A 21,983-nucleotide genomic window follows, 5' to 3' on the forward strand; every position below is an offset into this window, starting at 1 on the left:
AGCAGTTTCGTCTGTTAAACTCGTGGAGAGTGGAGGCGCAGGAGGGATTTTTGCTATAAACAGTCTCAAAATGCCAAGAACGAGACATTGCAGAAAAAAATCCCGTGTTGTTTTGTCAATAAATTATTTTCCCTCCTGCACGGAGCACAGGAACAGGCCTTTCCCCTGGATGCAGCAATATTTGATACCCCAAGCAGCTTATTCCCAGCTCAGCTCCCACTTCACTGAATCCACGGATCGATTATCCGTGGCTTAACCAAGCTTCTCATTTCCTGCCTGCCATTACCGCGCTCAATCAAGCTGCTGCCTTTGTGGACTGCCTCGTGCTCCCAGATAAGCCATCGAGCCGTGTTTCTATTAGAAAAGCTCTTGTAGATGCAGTAGGCATTAGATAGCACTAACAGGTTTAGAGGTTGCAGGTTTTGTGCGGGCTGGCGCAGGGGGAGAGGACGGGAGCCAGAGGCTCCCCCTTTGGGCTGCTGTTTTCCAAGGGCAGGAGGGAGCCAACAGCTGGATTTAATGGCCTTATTTAACGTTTTTATTGACAGCTCTCGTGTTAGACAGTGTTGTGTCTGCGAGAATTAATTTGGGTATTGTTAATATGCGTGCATCTAAAGCAAGCTGCAGGGACAGCGTGCTTTATTGCTAGTAATGCCCTCTCTATTTTTGAGCTGTATTTTCTAGGCTTACAAACAGCTGCTCTTACTGTTCACTCAGAAAATGGCTTAGGAAAAGGTATCCAAAGAACTGGGAAGAAAACAGATCTTTAGCGCATCATTAGATCCCGCTTTATTCATTGCTAGATTCTCTTTCCCTCTGCACACCTCTTGGTTCAGGTCATCTAATAAACCTGTTCTTGATTTCTTTGCCTTCCCCCTTTTGTGGATGAATAGGTGTTTTCTGCCCCTGAAGAGCGGGTTAATTTGTAACTGGGAACAAGAAAATCTCCTGTCTGCTTGAGGACTGGCTCTGTGGGCCCAGTCCTTCTGTGTGGCAACGTATAAGGCATTTATTTTGAGCGGCACAAAGACTGTTTAAATATTTAACATACCGTTAAAATAACACAAAGAAATCTGTTAGCCTAGAATTAATCACCTGGCTTTATTTTCCAGCAGACAAAAAAGAAAAATCCGTGTTGGAAGCATATTTGCAAGTAAAAGCCTTCCTTTTCCCTTTTGCTGTTTTGAGTTTGTCTTTGAAGTGGCTCGACGCCGACTGCCGTGTTGCCCATCTGTCACCCCCACGGTGGCTCTGGTGCTCCCGGGGCTAGGCCTGGTTTAACAGGCCGCCTAAATAGGGCACAGAGGGAGGGAGCCTGCGCAGAGCCCTGGGGAGAATCCGCAGCACATCTGTGCTCTGGACCTTGGATCTGATGCGCTGAGGAGAAGGTGAAAACCTCTCACGGTACAAATTGTCACGGGCAGGAGCTTTTGTACCCCTTGGAGGGTGTAAGAGGCCACAGCACCTACCCCGTCCTCCTCCTCCTGCTTTGGAGAGGCCCCTGGTTGGATGGGGGACTGTGTGGGCTACAAGGCTTTAATGCCGTTATGGATTTTGTCTGATTCTTGGATGTCTCAAATAGCTTCCTGGTTGAAGAGGGGAAGCACCAGGCCCGAATAACAAGGGCTTTGGGAGCATTGCAGCAGCGGGCAGGGTTTCCTTTACAGAGGAGGATGGGGCTTTGCAGCAGGGGAGGCTTTGGGAGCCCCAGAGGCGCTTCAAAGCACTCGCCCTTTCTGGGATTCCTCAAAGGCGGCATCCAACGTGTGAAGATCTGCAGCTTCCAGACAGAAAGGTGTGAAAATGCAGCACTTCATTAACCGGGGACACTTGTTCTTTTGTCTGGCTGCGTGTGTGGGTGGGGGTGGGGGTGTTCTGCTTTTTGGGTTTTATTTGGGGTGTCTGACATCTCGGCACAGGCTCTGCCCTCTAAATGATGGGCACGTATTGAGGAGGTTGGCTGACAAAACAACATGTCAAGGGATTCCTGTGCAGAAAGGAGGAAAATACGAATTGACAGATGATGACAGACCCTTTCTTAGGCAGATGGAAATTCCAAGTTAAAAACAACCTCGGGTAATGTTTATGGGAGAATAGGAGCAGATCCCTGCAGAGCACAAGCTGCAGCATCGCCGCAGGACAGTGTGTTTTCAGGTGCATCATTTTGGGGCGCTCATCTGCAGCAGGTAACTGACGCAGCTGGTGTAAACGGTGTGGAGAGGTGTGAAGTTGGGCCACGTTGCACTGCCCCAAAGACAGGAAGCAGCCAGAGAGCCACATGGGGTGTTTGGAGGGTGTGTGGAGAGCGGCACCCATGGTTCGGGATCCACAGCCTTGAGCATCACGCGAGTCCGAGACCAAATTCTCAGCGCAGCAGAGGAGCGTGTCCCTGCCGAAATAAAATGCTTCAGCTAGTAAAAAGTCCCAGCCTAAGTATAGATGTTGTGTCTTCCTAAATAGTAAGTGTTTTTGGAATGGCAAGGTAGTAGAATACTGCAGAATGGGGAGTACTTGGCCCTTCCAGAGCAATTAAAAGCATTAATATTCCTAATACGCTCTCATGTGAGACCCTGTTACTCACCCATGTATAGATAGGATGTTTTATATATATTTGTATGTATGTATACGCGTGCGCAAGGGGTGTGAGTGTCCCAGGAACTGCTCCTTGGTGCTCCCAGGACCCTGTAAGCCAGGGAGAGCCTCCCTGGGAAAATTGCAAGGGAATTGGCAGGGAAATACTTGTGTGGGTTAACCTCACACCGCGCTGGGGAAGCGAGGCAGCAGGCAAACGTCGAGGCCCCCAAGCATTTTTCCCTCCTCAGTATTCAGCGAGATGATTCACGAAGGCCAAGGGACAGACGGTTGTTCCAGGGTGCCAGTCGGGGGCTGCTTTTCCGGGTGCAGCTGGCAGTGGAAATCCCGGGCGCTGCCTGTTCATTCCATGTGCCTGTTACAGTATTTGTCCCTCCCAAACTTGAATGCAGGTTCCTCCTACAGAGCCCAGAGATGTCTGTATGGAGGTGAATGCTCTTGCAGGCGCCCAGCGTGGGCAGAGGAGCGTGCCGAGCTCAGCCGTTCTTGGCACAATGCTGCCGCTAGCCGTTTTCCTGCAGTATTACACGTGGTTTTAATCAGCAGCTTCAGGAAACACATTTAATGGAAGGTTCTGTGTGCCTTGGATTAGAAGGGGAGCTGCTGCTCTGCTAGTTAGGCTGGTAGCCAAGTTAGGTGTGACTTAACTTTCAAATGGCACGGCCTCAGAAGCAGCGGGGGGCCCGTGGTGCGAATCCCAAGCGGCGCTCGGAGCTGCCTCATCCCTCAGGAATGTTCCCTTCCCACCAGGCCTTCCCCGCTTCTCTTAATACCAACTGCTAAGGGCTTCCGAGAGGCTCTGTGCAATAACCTGATCCACCCTGCTTTGGAGGGCTTTGCACGCCCACCTGCACTGCCTACGGGTTGCTGTAAACCTCGGTTTGCCTTATGTGAGCACACGAGCAATCCGGGGCTGCGGTTACTGGGGTGAAGATGCAATACCCTCTTCCTTTGTGTGAAATAAGTAATAAGGAGCCTTCCGTGTTGTGTCTGCAACCATCTGTCTTCAGGGAAGAACCTGGGATCTGCTGGTTTACACCCGTTACTGTTGCATTGAGTTTATGCTTTGGTTTATAAGTTTATCCTTTTTTTTTGTCTTTTCTTTTTCCTTTTGTATTTGGCCAAAATTGTTCTGTTTGTGGAAATTAAATGCCCAAGAGGCAGTTGTATGAGGCTGATGATTGCTGTCCTTTGCTGATCCCTGCCCTCTTTCTTGATAAAGGTTTTTGTGAATGAGCATGGTAGTTTTTGCAGGTCACATGTAGAGATAGAGCTGCATGAAAATACACCTGCTCCTTGTTGCCTTCCTGCCTTGAAAGTCATCCTGCCATCAGCACCTCACGTGTTTCGTGTCCTCACCTCCCTTTCGGGTCTCACCTCTGCTTTTCTTCCCTGTGAAAAAGAATCCCGTGCTTGGGAAGCTTGTGGCGCCTGCGCCCCGGTTCCCTTTTTAGTAATGCCTCTAGACCTTGTTTTTCAGAGCAAGCGGGACCATCTCCTCATGAACGTCAAGTGGTACTATCGCCAGTCCGAGGTCCCGGATTCGGTCTATCAGCACCTGGTGCAGGACAGGCACAACGAGAACGGTGAGTGAGGCCCCGCTTGGCCTCCCACTTGCACATTTTACCAGTTCGGAAAAATCGGAACTGAGCAGATAGCAGCATCGAGGTGTGTTGGGAGTGTGGGATTAAATACGCTTAATTAAAGCGCACACCATGCAGAACCTGAAAGTCAGCAAATAAGTTGATTGCTTTTGGGTGGGAGGGAACTTTAGTGGTCAGTATCCTCAGGAAAGCTGAGGAGAGGAAAAATGATCGGTGTGAAATAGTCCTGGAAGAGAAGCTGACCGTCAAGGAAGACAAATAAGAGCAGGAAGTTGTAAATCTGCTGGTCAGAAGTGCAGGGAGTGCTGCGGGTGTGCGTTGGAGGTGGCCCCGAGGGCTCAAAGGACACCCTTGGGCACGCAAGGTGCTGTTAGCTGTGCCTCTAGAGAGGCTTTCTTAGTAACACAGCCCTTCAGATGTGGCAAAGGAGAAAAATTCCTGTATGACACGGTGGAAAAGGGAGCTCAGGCTATCCCTGTACCTTCCAGGCACTGTAAATCCTTAATGCATTAAGTGCTTAGACGCTGTTGCATCCTGTGCCATGGAAAACCCTCATTAATAAAGTTCAGTGCTCACATTTGTGTAGTGTTAACGTAGGGAAATAGATATCTAAAACATGCTCAGACTTTGATACGTAAAATACCTGCACAATAGGCAAGGCAGCTGCTCTCGCAGTGCAGCTCACGTGCTGCTGTGTGTGTTTTGCTCTGGCAGACTCTGGACGAGAGCTCGTGATCACGGACCCGGTCATCAAGAACCGCGAGCTCTTCATTTCAGACTATGTCGATACCTACCACGCTGCTGCCCTCAGGTGAGTCGAGGGGCCCTGATGCAGAGCCTGGAGACGGGCCAGCAAAACCCCTCCGAGAGATGAGCCCCTTCTGGCTCGTTCGTGCAGGGTTCATTAGCATCCTGCTCGGCTGCCTCCTTGGCTGCGCGGTAATTAACTTGTGTTATCGGTTCGCCTTCAAAAAGGAGCTGTAATTCTAAAACCTCATCTTAATCCCAGCTAATCAGTGGTGCTCAGAAGATATTGTTGCCCATCATTGCCAATTTAGATTATTGCTGCGGCCTGCAAAAACCTTCTCCTCGCCACCCCTGTGCCCGATTTCACCAGTAACAAAAATGTTTCTTTGCAAAGTGACTACTGCCCTGATAAATGACATTAAAAACTTTTGTTTCAAGATACTTGTTGTCATTGAAGCTCAGTTCCAAGCACCATTTAAAAAATAGCTGTACAAATTGGGGAGTAACAGAGCCCTGTATTTGTCCCTGTGCTCTCTGCGCTTTCCTGGGGGATCGATGCTCTCTGTACCCACCACGTTCTTAATTTAGGTGGTCCTCTGTGACCAGGTTGAAGGTCATATTGCTTAGAAATATTTTCAAGTAGAAAAGTGAGGTATTATTTTTGAGCACATACCAAAGCATCCATGGGTATGATCCAGGTGGCAACTGGATAATCTCCCTGATGATAATGCTCAGATGGGATTTCAGGAGGACCATCTGGAGATACTTGAAGAGTCACTTGGCTGAAGCCACTTACGCAAGAAAAACTAGCTGCAGATTCTTGTTGCAAGAACAAGAAATAGTGGAAATTTTTATTTCTTAGCCTGTTTTAGGGAGTTTTTGATTAAACTTGGAGGAGTTTAGTGGTGTAGTGTTACCTTGTAAAATTCCATGCCGCCTTTTCCGAGTTTCTGATGTTGAATGGACTCTGTGAGGAAGCAGATAACAAACTTAACAGCAGGTTGGCTGTGGTGATGGAATCAGTCTGGAAATGTAGCTGTCAGCTTAAACACGGAGAAACTGAACCACTTGTATGGAATTTTCCCTGGGAATGTTGGAACTCTTCTGCATCTTTGCTGGTCTCTTACTTGAAGAGAACATAAAACATGTGCACGTACCAAGCAGAGTGAAAAAAAACATTCTTCTCTTCCTTTTCTGGAAGGAGTCGAGGCAGCTGGATCGTTTTCTCAGTCTTTTCTCTGTCATTTCTGTTCGGCAGTGCAGCTCACGGCGGCTTCATTTTGCTCAGACTTCAGCTTGTTGGGCTCCAGTTTTACTGTCCTTATCCTTCTAGGATAATGTCTTGTAGATGATCCTTACAAATGCTGGTAATTGGAGAATGTACTTTTTGAAGGTGAAGATGAGAATATATTAGGATATATTCTCTTTGCTGAATTACTTTCTGAGTACTGGTGTTTAGTGGCTGCTGGTAATTGTCAGTATGCAATAGATGAAGCCTGTGGGGTTCTTAGAGTTTGCTTGAGACTGTAGAGTAGGCAAAGATGCCTTGGGATATCTGAAAAGAGGGCTAACATTATTATTATTATTATGCCTTATTAATATGCCCTATTATAACTTATTATTAAATCAGATTATTGCGATGCCCTTTGTTCATAAATGGTTCTGGAGAAACAGGAAACAAAACCAGTGATTGTAACTTTGAAACTTCTGCTCTAATCGATGAAAAAAGTTAAATGGAAGATCCTTATAGAAAGGGGTTTTGAGTTGTGGCCTTTTTACCGCATATTTTAGAGCTTCCTAATAGCAAATGAAGTACTGCTTGGCTGAAGTGCTGTGAATAAGATGTATTGTTTTTGTCAATCTAAATAATACAACCTAATCTAGTCAGTATTTGTTAACAACTGCCAGATGAATTGCTGAAAAGGATCTGGATTATTTCCCCCTTAGAATATTTTAAAAGGGGAATATCATGTGAAGTAACAGAACAAATGTTCCTCTCTTTTTTTTTTCTTTCTTTTTTTTTAATGATCATGCGACATCCATGCGACAAGGGTAAACATGAGTATTAGCAAACAAGTAGCAAAAAAAAAGGAAAATGGAAAAGCAAAAAGCAAAATGGGAAAAGGACCATAAAAAATCTGAAAATAAGATATTTTAAGGATTGCTTGTTAGTGTATCTGCCTGATTTGGAGCTCCGCAGGGTTTTATGCTGATTGAATGCAAATCAATACGTGTTTGTAGCCTGCTATCTGAGACCTTCACTGTAGCTGCATGTTCTCCTGATGCCGCTACAGGAAGAATCTGTGTGGAAGTTTGTGTCACAGGCTGCTATTTGTGCAGCTTTAGATGTTTGTGAGAGTGCAAGGATGCCGAGTGGCTTTACCCAAAATACAGTGGCTTTTGATTAAAATAGCTGTTATCCAAGATAGAATTCTAATACCATTTTCTCTTTTTCTTTCAGAGGGAAGTGTAATATCTCCCATTTCTCTGACATATTTGCTGCTAGAGAGTTTAAAGCCCGAGTGGATTCATTTTTCTACATCCTGGGCTATAATCCAGAGACAAGGTAAGTAAAGTGACTTTTAAAGACAAACTTTCCCACAAATGTGAGCCTGTAGGAAGGGAAGTTAAAATCAAATATGATGCTGATAGAGAGGGGACAGGAGGGAATACGAAAGAGAAGCAGAAGTGTTCCGTCTGAGTTTGTATAGAGGAAAAACTATGAGCAAATGACAAAATTCTACAGTAAGTGATGACTTCCACTTGCATTTCTGGGTAAATAACATACTATTGCAAAGTCTGTCTTCAGAATTGTGTTTTTCCTGTAACAATGCAAACATTGGTGGGAATTCTTAGCTCCCTCATGCAGCTAAAATACTCCTGAAAATACTTGTTACACAATCATACCCATCTTTTAGTAAGCCATGTTGGAATTGCGTTGACCCAGACTTTCTGTATCATTTCTCAAGAAGCGTGCAAGTTGTTGCTTTCATGTGGAGATACCTGTGTGGGCTTTTCTATCAGCAGTTCCTACTTCAGGCTTTCTTGGCTAGGGCAAAGTAGATGTACAGAAAGGACTCTGAAACGAATGCCTGTTTGAAGAAGATGTGTTCAACATGCCCTTTCGTTTCAGAGTTCTTTGCATCTGCTGCAGGGTTGCTCGGCCGCTTTTCGTTATCTGTGTTTGCAAAGCTGGTATTAGACTATACCTTCATTTTTTTCAAAGTCCAAACACTGCCTTCTGTTTTTGTCATTTGGTTAATTTTCTAAACACGGGATGCCTTGGAAATTGTAGCTGTTGTCCTTGTTAAGACATGAAGAATTTGCTGTCCAGGGGCCTGTTTTTATGAGCACTAGAGAGTAGGAAAAGATGAATAACTCATAAGAGTGCTCAGCAAGGTCTGTGTCCTCAAGTTGGATTGTTGCTTCAGCACAGAAAGCATAATTAGCTTGTGAAACTTGATTTCTAAAGATACTGTTGAGAATGAGCACGGTTTTAATTGGCGCTTAGATATAGCCTATAAAAAATAGGTTAGATTAGCCTATAAAAAATAAATATATCTATTGTTGCACTGTAGATAAACAGGTTTTAATACAGATACAGATCTTCATGCTGCAGGGCATAGCTGAGCACAACTGCTTGCAGTTAGGGAGAAGCCTCCCTGTGTGGGCAGGTTATTATGGAATTGCCTGTTTCTGAGGTTCCCGTACCCTACACTGAAGTATTTTAACCTCTAGTGTATCTGAGACCAAGTACCAGGCGAGGAGGAGCTCCTTGAATCAGTCCAGCACTTGCACGTTCGCTGCACGTGTGGCCAGTGCAAGTGTGCTCGTTTCACGAGTGTGCAGGGCTGAGCCTTGGGGAGAGACACATGCAATCCGAGAGTATTTTTAAACCTGTGAAGACATTCCTGGGACATTCGTGCTTTGCTGACTGGGAAGGTGAGGTTTGTCGTGATGCACCTTGCTGATATTCGTCCTACACGACCCTGTATGTAACTTTGTCACTTCTCTTTATTGTGCGGTACTTGTAATTCTGAGGGGATGAGCATTAATTGAACTGTTTGTATTAGTGCTGCAGATCGGTGTTAAATGGATGGCTTCTCCTGTGTAATTCTATTTGTGTGGGTTAAAGTTACCAGTGCGGTTTTAAACCCACTTTCTGCATAGTAGTAGTAGCTGTTAATTCTTTTGGCCATTAGAAAATCACTGAACCTGAAATGATCGGCGAAATGAGAAGGAGAAGCACTTAAAGTGGCCAGCTAATTGCTCAGAACAGGTACCTCTCAAAATACATGCTTTTCTTCCTTTTCTTTCTGTTTTTTAAATGCCAGCTCTCAAGTCTATGGTTTTTTGTCTGAGGAGCAAGGGAAGTTGCAGACAACTTATTTTTTTGTGTGCTTTGTGTTGCATTGCAGTGCACGCTTTGACTGCCTAATTGCACATCTCCTTGGCTGGCAGAATTCATCAGTACAACCGAAATTATTAGTTTAGTCTTGAACTTTGTTTTTGTGATGCAACGGTTCATCACATGTGGAGAGGTAGAAAACAACAGCTTGAAATCCTAGCGTGTTGGAGAAGAGGTCATGGATGGTAGGACATGATCCTTGACTAAAAACTCTTGAGCTGTGGGTTGCATCCAGAAAGACATCATTTTATTGATGATTGTTGCTTTGTGTTGAGTCAAGATACTCGTGCTGAATTGATAGTTGGCTATTTGCCTTGGAGTTGACTCTGTTGCTGAAGAAAAAGTGGTGTTCGTGTTTCTTTCTTTGCTTTTGGGCCATAATTCATAAATGCTCTTGTTGCAGTGGGAATCTCTTTTTTATGTTTTCGTGTCTTCTTTTTAAATGCCAATAACCAAAAAGAACCCCCCCAAAGTACCCAAAACCCTGCTGTGGTGGATGTGCAGCGACAGAAGCACTTTTGTTTGCAGAGCCGCCTGAGCTGAAGGCGTATTTCACACACTTTCTAAAACTTGCTTCACTCCAGCCTTGGCCGAGGAAATACCAACCATGGTCCTGTTGACCATTTGGAGGTCTCCTAGGGACAGAAATTGTGGGTTTTTTTGGGTAAATTCCTCTTTTTAACAGAACATGTTGAGCTGGTTTGCTTCTCCAAACTTCGGTGAATGATTGCAAGATACACTTCAGTAATTGGCACATGACTGAGAACATTCTGATGTTGGAATAAAAGCTTAATTTTGTAGATGCTGAGGTTTTAGCACCTTGAATTGAGCGTTAATCAAGCTAGTAAGCAGAGCTGAAATATGTTCCTTGCTCCCAAGGAACCGAGTGTGGAATACATCCACAAAACCATTTGACAAGGAACATTCGTTCTATGCAGAGTACTCGAAAATAATCAAATAAAATCCTTGAAAGGCAAAATCTTTGGGTTTCACAAGTGGCTGGATGAGAGCCCCTGCTTTATGAGAAATGGAGTAGTTGCCTAGTATTTTAATAATTAGATAAAAATCCACACGAAACTGGATTTAGAGAAACAGATCTCGAACTCCTGGGGTTCTCATTTGGCCGCATGACTCCACATCACAGCTCATGTCTGATCTGTAGCATAAAAGCTGAGGAATTTATTTCCACGTTCATGTGGGTGATTCTGCTGAAGGGTCGAGAAGTGGGAAAGTGTTCTGTTTTATGAATTTTTTTTCTTTTTATTTTCTGAGTATTTTTATTAGATTTTTTGACATGCATTCTCCAAGTGGGGTCAGGTTTTTTCTCCCCAAAGCCTTTTATGCTGGAGCAGGAGCAGATTTTACCCTTGCTCCGTAACCAGCAAAGAATTGGCTCCAAGCCACTTTGCTGACCAAGAGGAGCAGCCGTGGGGAAGGAGACAGTGGGGCCGCTGGGCTGGGCCCAGTCCCCAGCACTGCCCGGCAGTGACTTTCCCTTGAACATCCCCCTGGTGCAAGCTGAAATAAATATTCTGAGATCCTGCAAGTGCCTTGGTTTATATGCAGGTGGATTGCAGTGCAGTAAACGTGCAGCGCTGGGATCTGGGAAGCCTGCACGCCGATTTTGGTTCTCTTTAGCAAGCAGGAGCCAGGCGGGGCGCGGGGGGGAAGCTTCTCCTGTCGTCGCGGCCGCGTTCCGCTTGGAATGGGGCGCCGTGGCGGCGGCGCTGGGCTCCGTGTCGGCCGTGCCGCTCCCCCGGCGGAGGCCCCGCTCTGCTCCGCTCCGCGCGCCCTATTTACGGAAGCGGCCGCTCGTCGGCGGCGGGAGCGAGCGGAGCCGCGCGTGCGGAGGGAGGGTCACAGCACATGCTCAGTGGCGCCGGGCCGAGGGCGAAGTTTGTGCGCTCGGCGTGCGGGCTTAGGCCGCGGCACAAGCCCCGCGGCGGCTCTCCCGGCCTGCGCACGCCTCCATTTTGAGCGGGGAGAGTGGAAAGGGCCGGGCTGGAGCTGTGGAGCAGCGGTGGCAGGAGCCTGCCGGAGCCCGTGGCCGTCATGGATGATCCGCTCGGCCCCTGCAGGTAGGCTGCGTCGCTCCGGCCCCCCCAGCCCTCGGCATCCCTCGCCCCTGCCTCTGGCTTCCCTCTGCGGAGTCGCTCCGCTCTCGCCGCACGTCGCTCCGGAGCGTGATCGCATCCGCCTCACAGCGCGGCCGGGCGCGCGGGGCGCAGGCTCGGGGTGCACGCCGCAAAGCGGGGCTGCCCGCCCGTGGGGTTTGGTATTCCCCCCCTCTCTCGGTTTAATTCCAGCGCCAGGCGGGCGGCAGCCGGCAGGATGCAGCCCTTGGGGAATGCCGGGGCACACAGGACTCTCCGGATGATGTTTCAGGAAGGTCGTGGGTCGGCAGCCATTGGTTGCTCTCAGGGTGGGAGGTTCTGCATTTGAGCGAGGGCTTATTTACTTCAGCAATGACAGCCCTGATGTTTATGTGTCAAACCAATAAATATATATATATATAGCATATGTACATATAGCCCAGTTCAGTTTGCTTGCCACTGTCGCATGCAGGAAACACTTGTACATTAAAATGTAGCAGTGCAGCCTGATGCACAGAGAAGCTCGTTACCTGACAGCTGTGCGAGCTCGACCTGCATCTGTTTTACTGGGTGAGCCAAATACTTAGGCTTTTTAGACAGGAAGAAAATAGAAGACTGAGTAAAATAGAGGGTTTTGGCCTCTCGTGTAATGATGGTGTGGTTGCTACTGGCCTTGAAATTGCATGGAAACAGACTAGTCAGGGGCTTGTCACTGCTAATGGTGAATTTGGGAGAACTCGGAGTTTTCAGCAGTAGCCATTTGCTTGGTTTTGCAGCCCATTCTTGTCCGTTCTCCTCGTTTTGCAGCCCATTCTTGTCCACAGCCAAGTCAGGGCTCGCGCCAGGCCGCGGGAAACGCGGCCGCGGTTTTGACACAGACCTCAGCTCGCAGGGCCACGTGGGCAGCACCGCGTCGGGCGCCGCAGGGCACGTGTCCGTGGGACAACGTGTCCTGCTGTGGGGACAGCTCGTGTGCCAGGGTGGTGCAGCCTGAGGTGACCGGCAGCTCTGCGGTGCAGCTGGTGGCTTCTGGCTCGGCTCACGTGGGCAGTTGTCACCTTTGCAATGCGCTCTGCTGGGGCTGCCCTCCTGGCCGCCCTCCTGAGCGATGAATGATGGATAAGGCCATTGTCTTCTCACCCTTATTAACATCATGTCTGTGTCTGTAGGACATCTGAAATACTATTTCCTTTTCCCGTGTCCTGTAATAGCTGTGGAGCATAAGAGTAGCGAGTGTTTATGGAGAAGCAAAATGATGCTAATGGTTATAGAGCACAATTCCTGTAAACTTCAGTCTGTCAAATCACTCTGTAGTTGATGCCTCTGTAGGCCTGGGATATAGAAACCTTCCTGCTGAAGGAGCCGCTTGAATACAGGAGTTCAGCACGAAATGAAGAAATGAAAGTACAGCCGTGATAATATTTTGAAAGTATCAGGTTAACTTAAATAGGAACAGGAGGAGGGAGCGGAAACACCTGGGGCAGAGCAACCCCAAACTGCCTGTCAGACTAAAGCGGCACATGTGGCAAAGGCGAACCAGCACAAGAGGCAGCACCAAGTGCTGCCAAGCAGTGTGCCTGGGAGCGCACTGGCGTGTAGGCGCCTCGGTGCCTGCGGGCTGGGAGGTAGGACCTGCTGGTTTGATTTCTGTTGCTTTGGGACTTGTTAGGTCCGCAGGATTTCCAGGGCCGCTTCTGTGCCGCGGGCTGAGCCGTAGCTAGTCGCGGCCGGAGCGGTGTGGTCAGCGTGGCAGCCGCGTGCTCGAGACTCGCTTAGCACCCTCGCACCCCGCGGATGCTGTGTGTGCACCCAGGAGCCCGGCAGGCCGGGGAGCCCAGCCCACCGGCACCTCCCTGGGGAATAAAACAACTGTGAAACAGCTGCCCGCTTTCGCTTCCCTAATGCCCTGTGCTCATGCTGAAGAAATGGTGCTGCTGGGGCTAACTCCTTCTCAGAACGGCTCTGCTGGAATCAGTTCCCTTCTACCTTTAGGTATCTTTAGGATTATGCAGCCTTTTTTCTGGAATATAAACCTGGTGCAGAATGCATCTGGTAAATACGAACGTTATCTTGGAAGAGCTTTTCCTGTTGGACTCCAGCTCGTGCAAGTGCTTCCTCCTCCCGATAGCAGGCGGGATGTGGAGAGCGCCGAGCCTGTCGCTTCCCTGCGGCTCTGGCTGCAGCCGCCCGGCACGTTGGAGCTTGTGCTGGCGCTGCAGATGTTGGTACTCGGCTCTTCCTTCTTGCTCTAGATTAAGTAAGCACCAGAAACGTTCCCATGTAAGTTTATTTAGTTTCTTATTAAGGAAGCACAGGTTTGATTATCCGCTTGGAGGACAAAATTGCTTATGTTTCCTTTTTTTATTATTATGATTTCTTTTTTCTCTCTTTTTCTTTTTTTACTATAGTGTTCTGCACTATAACAGGTGATAAACCAACCTGCTGTCCTGATTGATGGCCAGCTTCTAATTTTACTTTCTGAGCATCAAAATTTTTGTAAATTCTTGTAAATTCTTTGCCCCCCCCAAAAAAAAAAAAAAAAAAAAAAAAAAAAAAAAAAAAAAAAAAAAAAAAAGGAGTTGGGTAACTTGGAGTATCCAAGGTTTTGGTGGTAGGAAGTAAGTGTTAGAACAATTTACCAAGCCATCGTTTCGTCTGGGGTCCTGAAATGATGGAAGATAAGATGATATGACTGTAACCTGTTGTCTTTAAGCAAGAATTGCAGCTTCTGTTGCTCTTAGACATCTAACACTCTGCAGATTTTTTGGTTTTCTTCAAATATTGAATGGCTGAATCTGACTATCCCTTTTCTTCTTGAACTGCATAGTATAAAAACATAACATGCATAAAAATACTATTGTTAAGCCTGACTAAGATCCATTTGGCTCAGTAAACCTCTCCACAGAGTGTGAGAAAGTGCAGTGAGGTCCATGTATGAGCAGGGCGGTCAAGATGAAATTTCGCTGTATGTGGGCAGTCTGTTTCGCACTATAGTGGTGAAACACTGTGTCCCCGTTGGCCATGTGGAGCAGTAAATACTAAAGCTCAGGGCCTTTATATAGTTAAAGGGTCACAGCGGAGCCGGTGTTGTGTGGTGGGAACGTGGGAAGTCCTGGATTTTGCTTTGTGGAGTGCAAGGAGTGATGTCCTGCTAATTTCACCGCTTAAATATGATGCCAGTCATTCTTGAGACCCCAACGAGCTATTCTTTAACTATATGAAGTGGGAATGGAATAATTCTCTTCTAACTTTGCTTCTCTAGCAAAATTTGGGAAGAATGATCCTTGTAATATGTTTTTACAACTGTTTCTGGAGAAGTTTTCTATTTTTATACAAGATACTTTCAATAGTTTTGGTTCCATGTGACTGATCGTCTTGCGGTGACAGTGACCTTTTTAACTGCATCGCTGTAAATGGCAAGATTGCAATCTATCATCTGATCTGTCTAAAGAAAGTTTCTTGTGAAGCCTGATCAGTTTGTGTTTAACCTAGGCCTCCAAATAGTGACTTTTCTGTCCGTGAGAATGCCTCGCTCTCCAGAATGGAGGCTGGTTGGCAAGGTGAACGCTGCCCTGGCCGTGCAGGGCTCCTCGCAGCTGGGGAGCAGCAGCGGGTACTTGTGTGCTCGAGCGGGAGGGCAGCGTTCGGAGGGGCAGGGACAGAAGCAAAGCTGCCTGTCCCCCGTTGGGCGACGTGAACGTGGTGGACGTGGTTGAACAGGACGCTGCGGTGGGACCGCCACCTTCGCCCCTTCTCTTAGGCAGGTAAGGCAGCAGGAGAAGAGGGGCAGTTACTGCAGAGGATGTTCCTTGGTGAGTTGGGTGGAAAGGAAAACACGAAAGAAGCAGTTTCACGGTCTCTGAGATGATACCTGGAACGTGTGATCCCTGCCTTCAATAAGGGCCCCGCCTAAAGTAAAGCTCAGCACCACCCTGCACCTCTTCCTGCCTCCTCCTCGCCCGAGCTGCTCCCTCTGCAATGCCGCTTTTCCCTTGAACCTCCAGCTGCCCCTATGGCTTCCGAGCGGGAAGGATGACGCTCTGTCGACCCCACCATCGGCCCTGGGGAACGAGCCCCGCGTTGCCGCCCGCGGGCGCTCCCGGCCTTCCTGCTCCGCAGCCTCCGGCCGCCCTCTCCTCTCCTCTCCTCTGCGCCCGGGCCCTGTTTGCGTTGCCGGCTACGCCGTTGCCATGGCAACGGGTTACTTCTCCCCGGGAACATCTTGTCACGGCGTTGAATCCGCCGCAGCCGAAGAGGGGCTGGAATATGGAGTTGTTGTTGCTATGGATACCGCTTTGTTACACGGGTTCCTTTTGTGTCGGATTTCGTCTTCGGCGTTGGCTCCTCTTTTCCCCCTTTTCCCGCAGAATAAACAGCGAGCGCCTTTCCATTATGGCCGTAATTGCTTTCCGCCCGTATAATTGAGCTCAGACGTCTGCCAAGCGGTCGAGTTTCCATAGCGAGGCGTTTTCTTTCCGTTCGCAACCCGTTCCTGGGGAGGTGGAATCTCTCTCAAAAGCGGTGGAGGGACTGGGTGCCCTTGCAGAGCATCCGCTTGGTGCCTTTGACATCCCTGAAAGGGCTTTCTGTCCCCTCCACACACACTATTTAATCCATCCAGTTACTTCCTCTGGCCTGGGCACGGAACGGTAAACAAGTGATGAAAAGGTGCAGAGATTTATTTTGCTCTTTATTCTTCACATGTAAATTAAATATAATGTTAAAATTAGCCTTACTGTTTTCCCCCAGCTAATTGCACGTGAATGCAGGCAAGAGCCTATGTCCGTTATTGCAATTGCAATTATTTATAGGATGCAGCAGCACGTGCAGTTTTGGATTCTTGGATAAAATGTTTTATTTTTCATGAAGAGTGTGATGCAAGTTAAGGGATCATGAACTGGGGAATACTTTGAATGCAGTTTATTTTGCTTAACATTTATTAAAAGATTAGTAGTCACACTAGTGCAGAGTGTTCTAGGTTTGCATAAGCAAAGTTTTGATGTGTATGAAAATGTTATTGGCTCATATAATTTTTAAGTGGAAAACCTGAAGAGATCCTCCATTCCTTACTATGGAAAAATTCGAACTACTCATAGTTCAAGAATGTATCATAATATTTCACTTCAACTCTGTAAATATAAACCTTGTTTTCTAGTTCAGTCATTTTCCCTGTAACTTGAAAACAAGAGAATAGTGTCAGGTCGTATCTTAGAAGTATCCATTAGGAGAGAGAAACATTTTGACATGTTCTCATTCTTTTTGGAGACTTCTGGTGCATGTTATTGAATACATATCTGCTTCCTAGGAAGGCAACACTGTTCAGATGTTGGAACACAAGAATTGGGTCTTTGCAGAACCAGTTTTTATTCCTGTCTGGCAGGTCCTCCTGCTCTGGATCAAGTCCTTTCAGTGTCAATTGATGAAGTTTCTCCCCTTATGCAACAACAATGCATAACGTTTTCAGAATTGACAGCAAGATAAAGGTTAATATATTACATATTTGCAGCATACTTTGAAATGTGAAATGGAAATGCTCATAAAAGTGCAAATGACCACCTCAGAAAACCTCCAGCAAGCACAGTAATCCCCTTGCAATTTCTAGTGGTATCTGTGGCGTTTGAGTTGCCTGTTGCTGGTTTAGCACAGGACTAACAGGCTTGATTCTGTGATTTTAAGGTTAAAGGAAATGATTTCTCTTCATCACCCTGCTGTGTTGACAGAGATCGTAAGAAACCCTACAAGGCAGCAACTTGCTTGTAAATAGATGTCACTATTTCTGCAACAGCAACTTGGACAATTAATTCCAGGTTGCTGTTGCTTAATTCAAGGCAGTATGTTGAGTTTGTGCCCGCTTTCTCACCAGTGGGTTGAGACTCACTTAAATGTGAATCGGATCAATCAAATCTTCTTCTGCTTCTTTTTAACCAAACATTACAGGGCATGTTTTCTTGCTTTTAGATTTTCCATGTTTCTGTGATGTTCTCTGAGGTCTTAGCAAATGAATAGCCCCAGCAAGCATTCGTTTAACTTTTTATCATTAGAGAGAGCTGCTTTTGGATGCGATATCCAAAGTCACTTGACTGCAGTTGTTTCATTAACTGTTGAAATGCACACCAAGTAGAATATAGCTCTAAAAAGTCAAGTATTAGAGGGTGTCTCTGTGCACGTGGCAGGTTTCCAGTTGGCCGACTGAAGCAGAGAGCAGTTCAGAGGAGTGCAGAGACTTAAAGGATTTTGATGAGAACATTGAACTGTGGTGTATGGGATCTAAATGAGCAAAAAGAAGGTAGATGCATGTCCTGATCCCGGCTGCCTGGTGCTGGGAGGACAAGTCATGCTTGGGGATAGATATTTTTAGTGAATTCTTGCTTCTCTTCCACTTGCATTAGAAACACAATGGTGAATCATGCAGAATTATCCTAAATGTTGTAATTCTTATTCTTTGCTGCTTTTTTTTTCCCTTTTCCCCATGCTAGGAGGTTAAACAGTACCCAAGGTGAAATCAGAGTTGGACCCAGTCATCAGGTAAGGGATATTTTTATTGTATTTTTGTACCCAAAGGGCACATTTTCAAACTACGCAATTTGTTGAAGGCCCACATAGATGTTTGTATGTTTTAAGGGAGGATACAGGGCTTTTAAGTGTGTTTGTTTAATATAGATGTCATTAATACAAGATGAGCTGTAAATTTGCCTTCCCTTTAATGGTTGTCTGGTGTTGCCTGTCCTGGTTGACCAGTGTTACACTTGTCCTTGGGCATGTTCTATTCTAATTTTTGCATGTAAAATTGAGCTTGGGCAACCAAGATAGTTCAGCATAGGAGGCATTGGGACCGTTGTGTGTTTACTAATTCAATCATTGTCTTAGAATGAAAGTGCTGTTTATAAGTGGAGCAGCTTGGGGAGCCACTGTAATTTGGGAGCACTATAAAATTACCTTTTATGTCGCTGCTCTGTGGAAGTAATTATATACCTATAATATCTTATTTGTATTGTATTTTGCAGCAATTTTTAATGTAGATTTTCTTTTTACTTTCTGATCCTTCAGAAGACAGGATAAGTTTAGATTTTGAAGATGGGGTAACCTCAATTTTATGATTTGATGGCTTTGAGAACTGTGGATAATAAACATTTGCACAGTTTGCCTAACATCCTCGAGGATATTTTGTATTTAAAGGAAAAAAGTTTTCACTAATTAAACTTGGATTATTAGTCACAATACAAATAGTGTAAATGGTACCTCCAAAGCAACTTTCATCTCAGATTCTCAACTAATATTTTGGCAGGTATTAGTCACTTGTGCTGTAAGGTATAATTACCAAGTACTTTTATGGAGAGAAAAAAAGTAGGTACAAAGAAGGACCACTAAATTAGACTACATTTAACTTTGGATTGCTCAATATCTGAAACTTCTGTAGTGCTTTCAGTCACCTGCTGAGCATCTAAATTCCTGACATATCCTTGCTAAGAGGGTCTGTTCTCATCATGTTAATTAACATCGGGTATAATCTTGAGAGATGTGGCAGTTCCTGTGTTTTGGCTGAGCCAGGAGGATTGGAGACCACTTCCCTTTGTAGTCTGATCTGGCCTGTGGAAGGGAGGGCAATATCCTCTTCCGCAGTTTTGCTGAGCCTCCTTAATCAGCGTATGGATTTGCTTCCCTCCCCTCCCCTTGCTCAGCACAAGGGATAGAAGCAGATAGAAAATCAACCGCTGCAGATCCTGCTCTTGGGTTCTGTTGGATGGCAGTGACTTTCCTCGAACTAAAGGTGCCCTACAGACTAGACGGCTATTTTGCTGCTACCCTGAGTATGTGGATGCTTCAAACTGCCCCTTGTAACAGCAGCTATGGACAGAAGGAAGGTAAATGGTTTTTAGGATCACGCTTCATCTCAGGCGTATGAAGAGGAGAGTGGTTAGTGGTCTCTGCTAGATGTTCTCCTTTGTAAACTTCTAACAAGTTAATGACCTAAGCATGTTCCTAGGGTACAGAAGGATGAGTGCTTTAGCTCTTGTAGAAATCTCATCTTGAGGAGCTTGCTGCTTGGTTCGTTCTTGATGAAATTTCTCATCCCTTGATGAGAATATTGCTTATCCTTCCTCAGAAGAGTTGCTCAATGACACACACGTTTTCCCAGGGAAGAAGTGAGAGAAAGTACAGATTAAAGAGCAGGACATGAAAGACATCTGAACCTATGACTTGTAATTACTGGTTATGTCTAAATGTTGCCTCTCAAATATGTTTAGTGTTGTAAGTATGGGAGGTAATTACAGGGCTTTTAAAAACTGTTTCCGAAGAGGCTCTCAGCTACCGTAGCCCACTGCAGTAGGCGACTAAAGATGCTAATTAAGTCTCCAGATACAATTTGATGCTCATCTGAGTTTGAACTCAGAGCTCCTTTCACAGAGTGCTCTCACTTTCAGGAAATGTCTTTGGTTCACTTTGGGGTTTTAATAATTTAGTGAGGGCTTCTTTGTAAAGTAAACGTGTGGGTTTTGACTGAAGGATTGAAGTGGAGCACAGCTCCTGAGCCAGCTGTGTTCGTGCCTCTCTGAGGGTAAACTGCCCCCAGTTTTGATTTCTGTATAATACAGGACTACATTAAACCATTTAAAATGGTTTAATTCTAAGCTGTGGTACTTCTAGGGAGCTGATTGTGCTTGGTGTGTGTATATACAGAAGGGCTTTAGCAGGTGGCTGAGCCTTCCTAGTTTCCCATAAAGTTCAGAAACGTGGCTTAAATCCCTTCACCAGCAGTTGGCCGGTCCTTTCCGTCAGGGAGGAAAATCCCAGGCAATGGAAACCTTCCCCACGCTTGTGCCTACCTGCTGTTCCTTTCTTCCAGGCTAAACTGCCCGATCTGCAGCCGTTCCCTTCCCCGGACGGAGACACTGTGACGCAGCATGAGGAGCTTGTGTGGATGCCAGGAGTCAACGACTGTGACTTGCTCATGTACCTCAGGGCAGCCAGGTAATTAGAGGCGACTTCAAAGTGCCCTGGTAGAAAAAGGGGCAGACACCTGCGTGCAATGGTCACCCCTCCGTGCTCTTCCCCACTCTTACACAGATGTCAAAGACAAACTGACACAGCCAGCTTGATACAAGGATGCTCTGGTTTGATGTCAGGCCACCACAGAGCATCTCCACTGGCTGGTACTTTGCTATTGAAAATACAAAGCCAGTAGCACAAAGGTAAAAATATTGAGGGTGTTTCGGCTAAAAAGGGCAGTAACTGCTGTGAGTAGATTAACCCTGAAAGCATGGGATTCCTTCAAGGACCAAATATTTCTCTTCAGTGAGCTGTAGTTTGTATCTGAGGTTTATGGAGATTCCTGGTATGCCTGGTAGGTTAAGCAGACAAAGAAATACCAAGTGCTGTGCTAGTGGGTGGCGCAGCACTTTGGGAGTAAATAATCACTTCTGCTTTGTGGAAAGTGAGCATTGTGGGAAATATCTGAAGGTTTTCTAGCATGGTGAAACCTAAGTGTGATGAGTGGTGCGCTGTTTCCAGCGCCGCCGTCCTCATGCGTGCAGCGTCTCGCTCCTAATCCTGACCAGGTTTTGTCACTACTGCCGTGAGGATTTCTTTAATTGATAAAACCCACTCAGATTGCTTTTTAGGCCTGAATTATGACTTACTCAGTGACTCAAGTTTGCATAATAAATGGTAACAGTTGTGTGGTGCTTCATTTTACTTGTATCGGTGGTATTGCGAGGCCCTGCTATCTTTGATTTATGGTGGGAAGATGCTGCTTGTGTATTGCAAGCATACATCAGTCGAATTGAAGCATTTAAACCCATGTTTTTATGTTTTCCTTTTTCCTCCTCAAACTATAAAGGAGCATGGCAGCTTTTGCAGGCATGTGTGATGGAGGGTCCACAGAAGATGGTTGTGTTGCAGCCTCCCGTGATGACACTACACTTAATGCACTCAATACAGTAAGTATATGGAACTACTGTATGGAAAAACAGCCTTGATTTCTTAACTACTGAAGGCATATAGCGCCCATAAAATATTTAGCAGATAAAACATATTTTTGGAATCACAACATGGCTCTAGCCATCACCTAAGGTGCCATAACTTTACATACATCTCCTATAAGTTACAAAAATTCTGAAATGCAGAACTTCAGTGCCAAGTTATGGAGTGATGGCTGAGAAAACCTCTTTCTTCTTAAAACCCCACCTCTGTAGTGGGCTGATGAATATTGCAGCTGCCTTGGATCCCTCCCCGCTCTGCATGTGCTTTTCATCCATAATAAACCAAATGGAGCTGCACGGAACTGGCTGAACGAGGTGCTCCGCTGCACGTCTGGGTACCGCATTCGGTGGGACCCGAGGCTGCCGCTGGACCCAGCTGATTGTGGCAGACCAGCATCTGTGGAGGGGCTGGCTGAGCAAGGGCCTCTTCCTCTGCTATCGTCTGCCTTAGCTCCATAGGGATAATGTTAGAACCCCTCGGGAATCGGGGCTGCATCCTTGGCAGAAGTGGGAGCAACTTTCCAGGATGCTGGGAGGTTATATTTAGATTTTAAGTGTA

The 21,983-nt window shown here is 46.3% G+C and overlaps 1 protein-coding gene across 1 annotated transcript in view; it reads left to right on the top strand.

The window, feature by feature from the left end:
- The window catches only part of RERE (arginine-glutamic acid dipeptide repeats), a 160,570-nt gene that overhangs the window by 77,361 nt on the left and 61,226 nt on the right, over positions 1 to 21,983 (top strand). The window contains exons 4-9 of the mRNA XM_026050957.1: positions 4,073 to 4,178; positions 4,911 to 5,007; positions 7,405 to 7,509; positions 17,921 to 17,969; positions 20,290 to 20,414; positions 21,283 to 21,382. Coding sequence (XP_025906742.1) covers positions 4,073 to 4,178; positions 4,911 to 5,007; positions 7,405 to 7,509; positions 17,921 to 17,969; positions 20,290 to 20,414; positions 21,283 to 21,382 — 582 coding nt within the window. The remainder of the gene's footprint in view (positions 1 to 4,072; positions 4,179 to 4,910; positions 5,008 to 7,404; positions 7,510 to 17,920; positions 17,970 to 20,289; positions 20,415 to 21,282; positions 21,383 to 21,983) is intronic.

Source organism: Nothoprocta perdicaria, unplaced genomic scaffold (assembly GCF_003342845.1).
Source record: "Nothoprocta perdicaria isolate Ctin4 unplaced genomic scaffold, notPer1 scaffold_72, whole genome shotgun sequence".
NCBI lineage: Eukaryota > Metazoa > Chordata > Aves > Tinamiformes > Tinamidae > Nothoprocta > Nothoprocta perdicaria.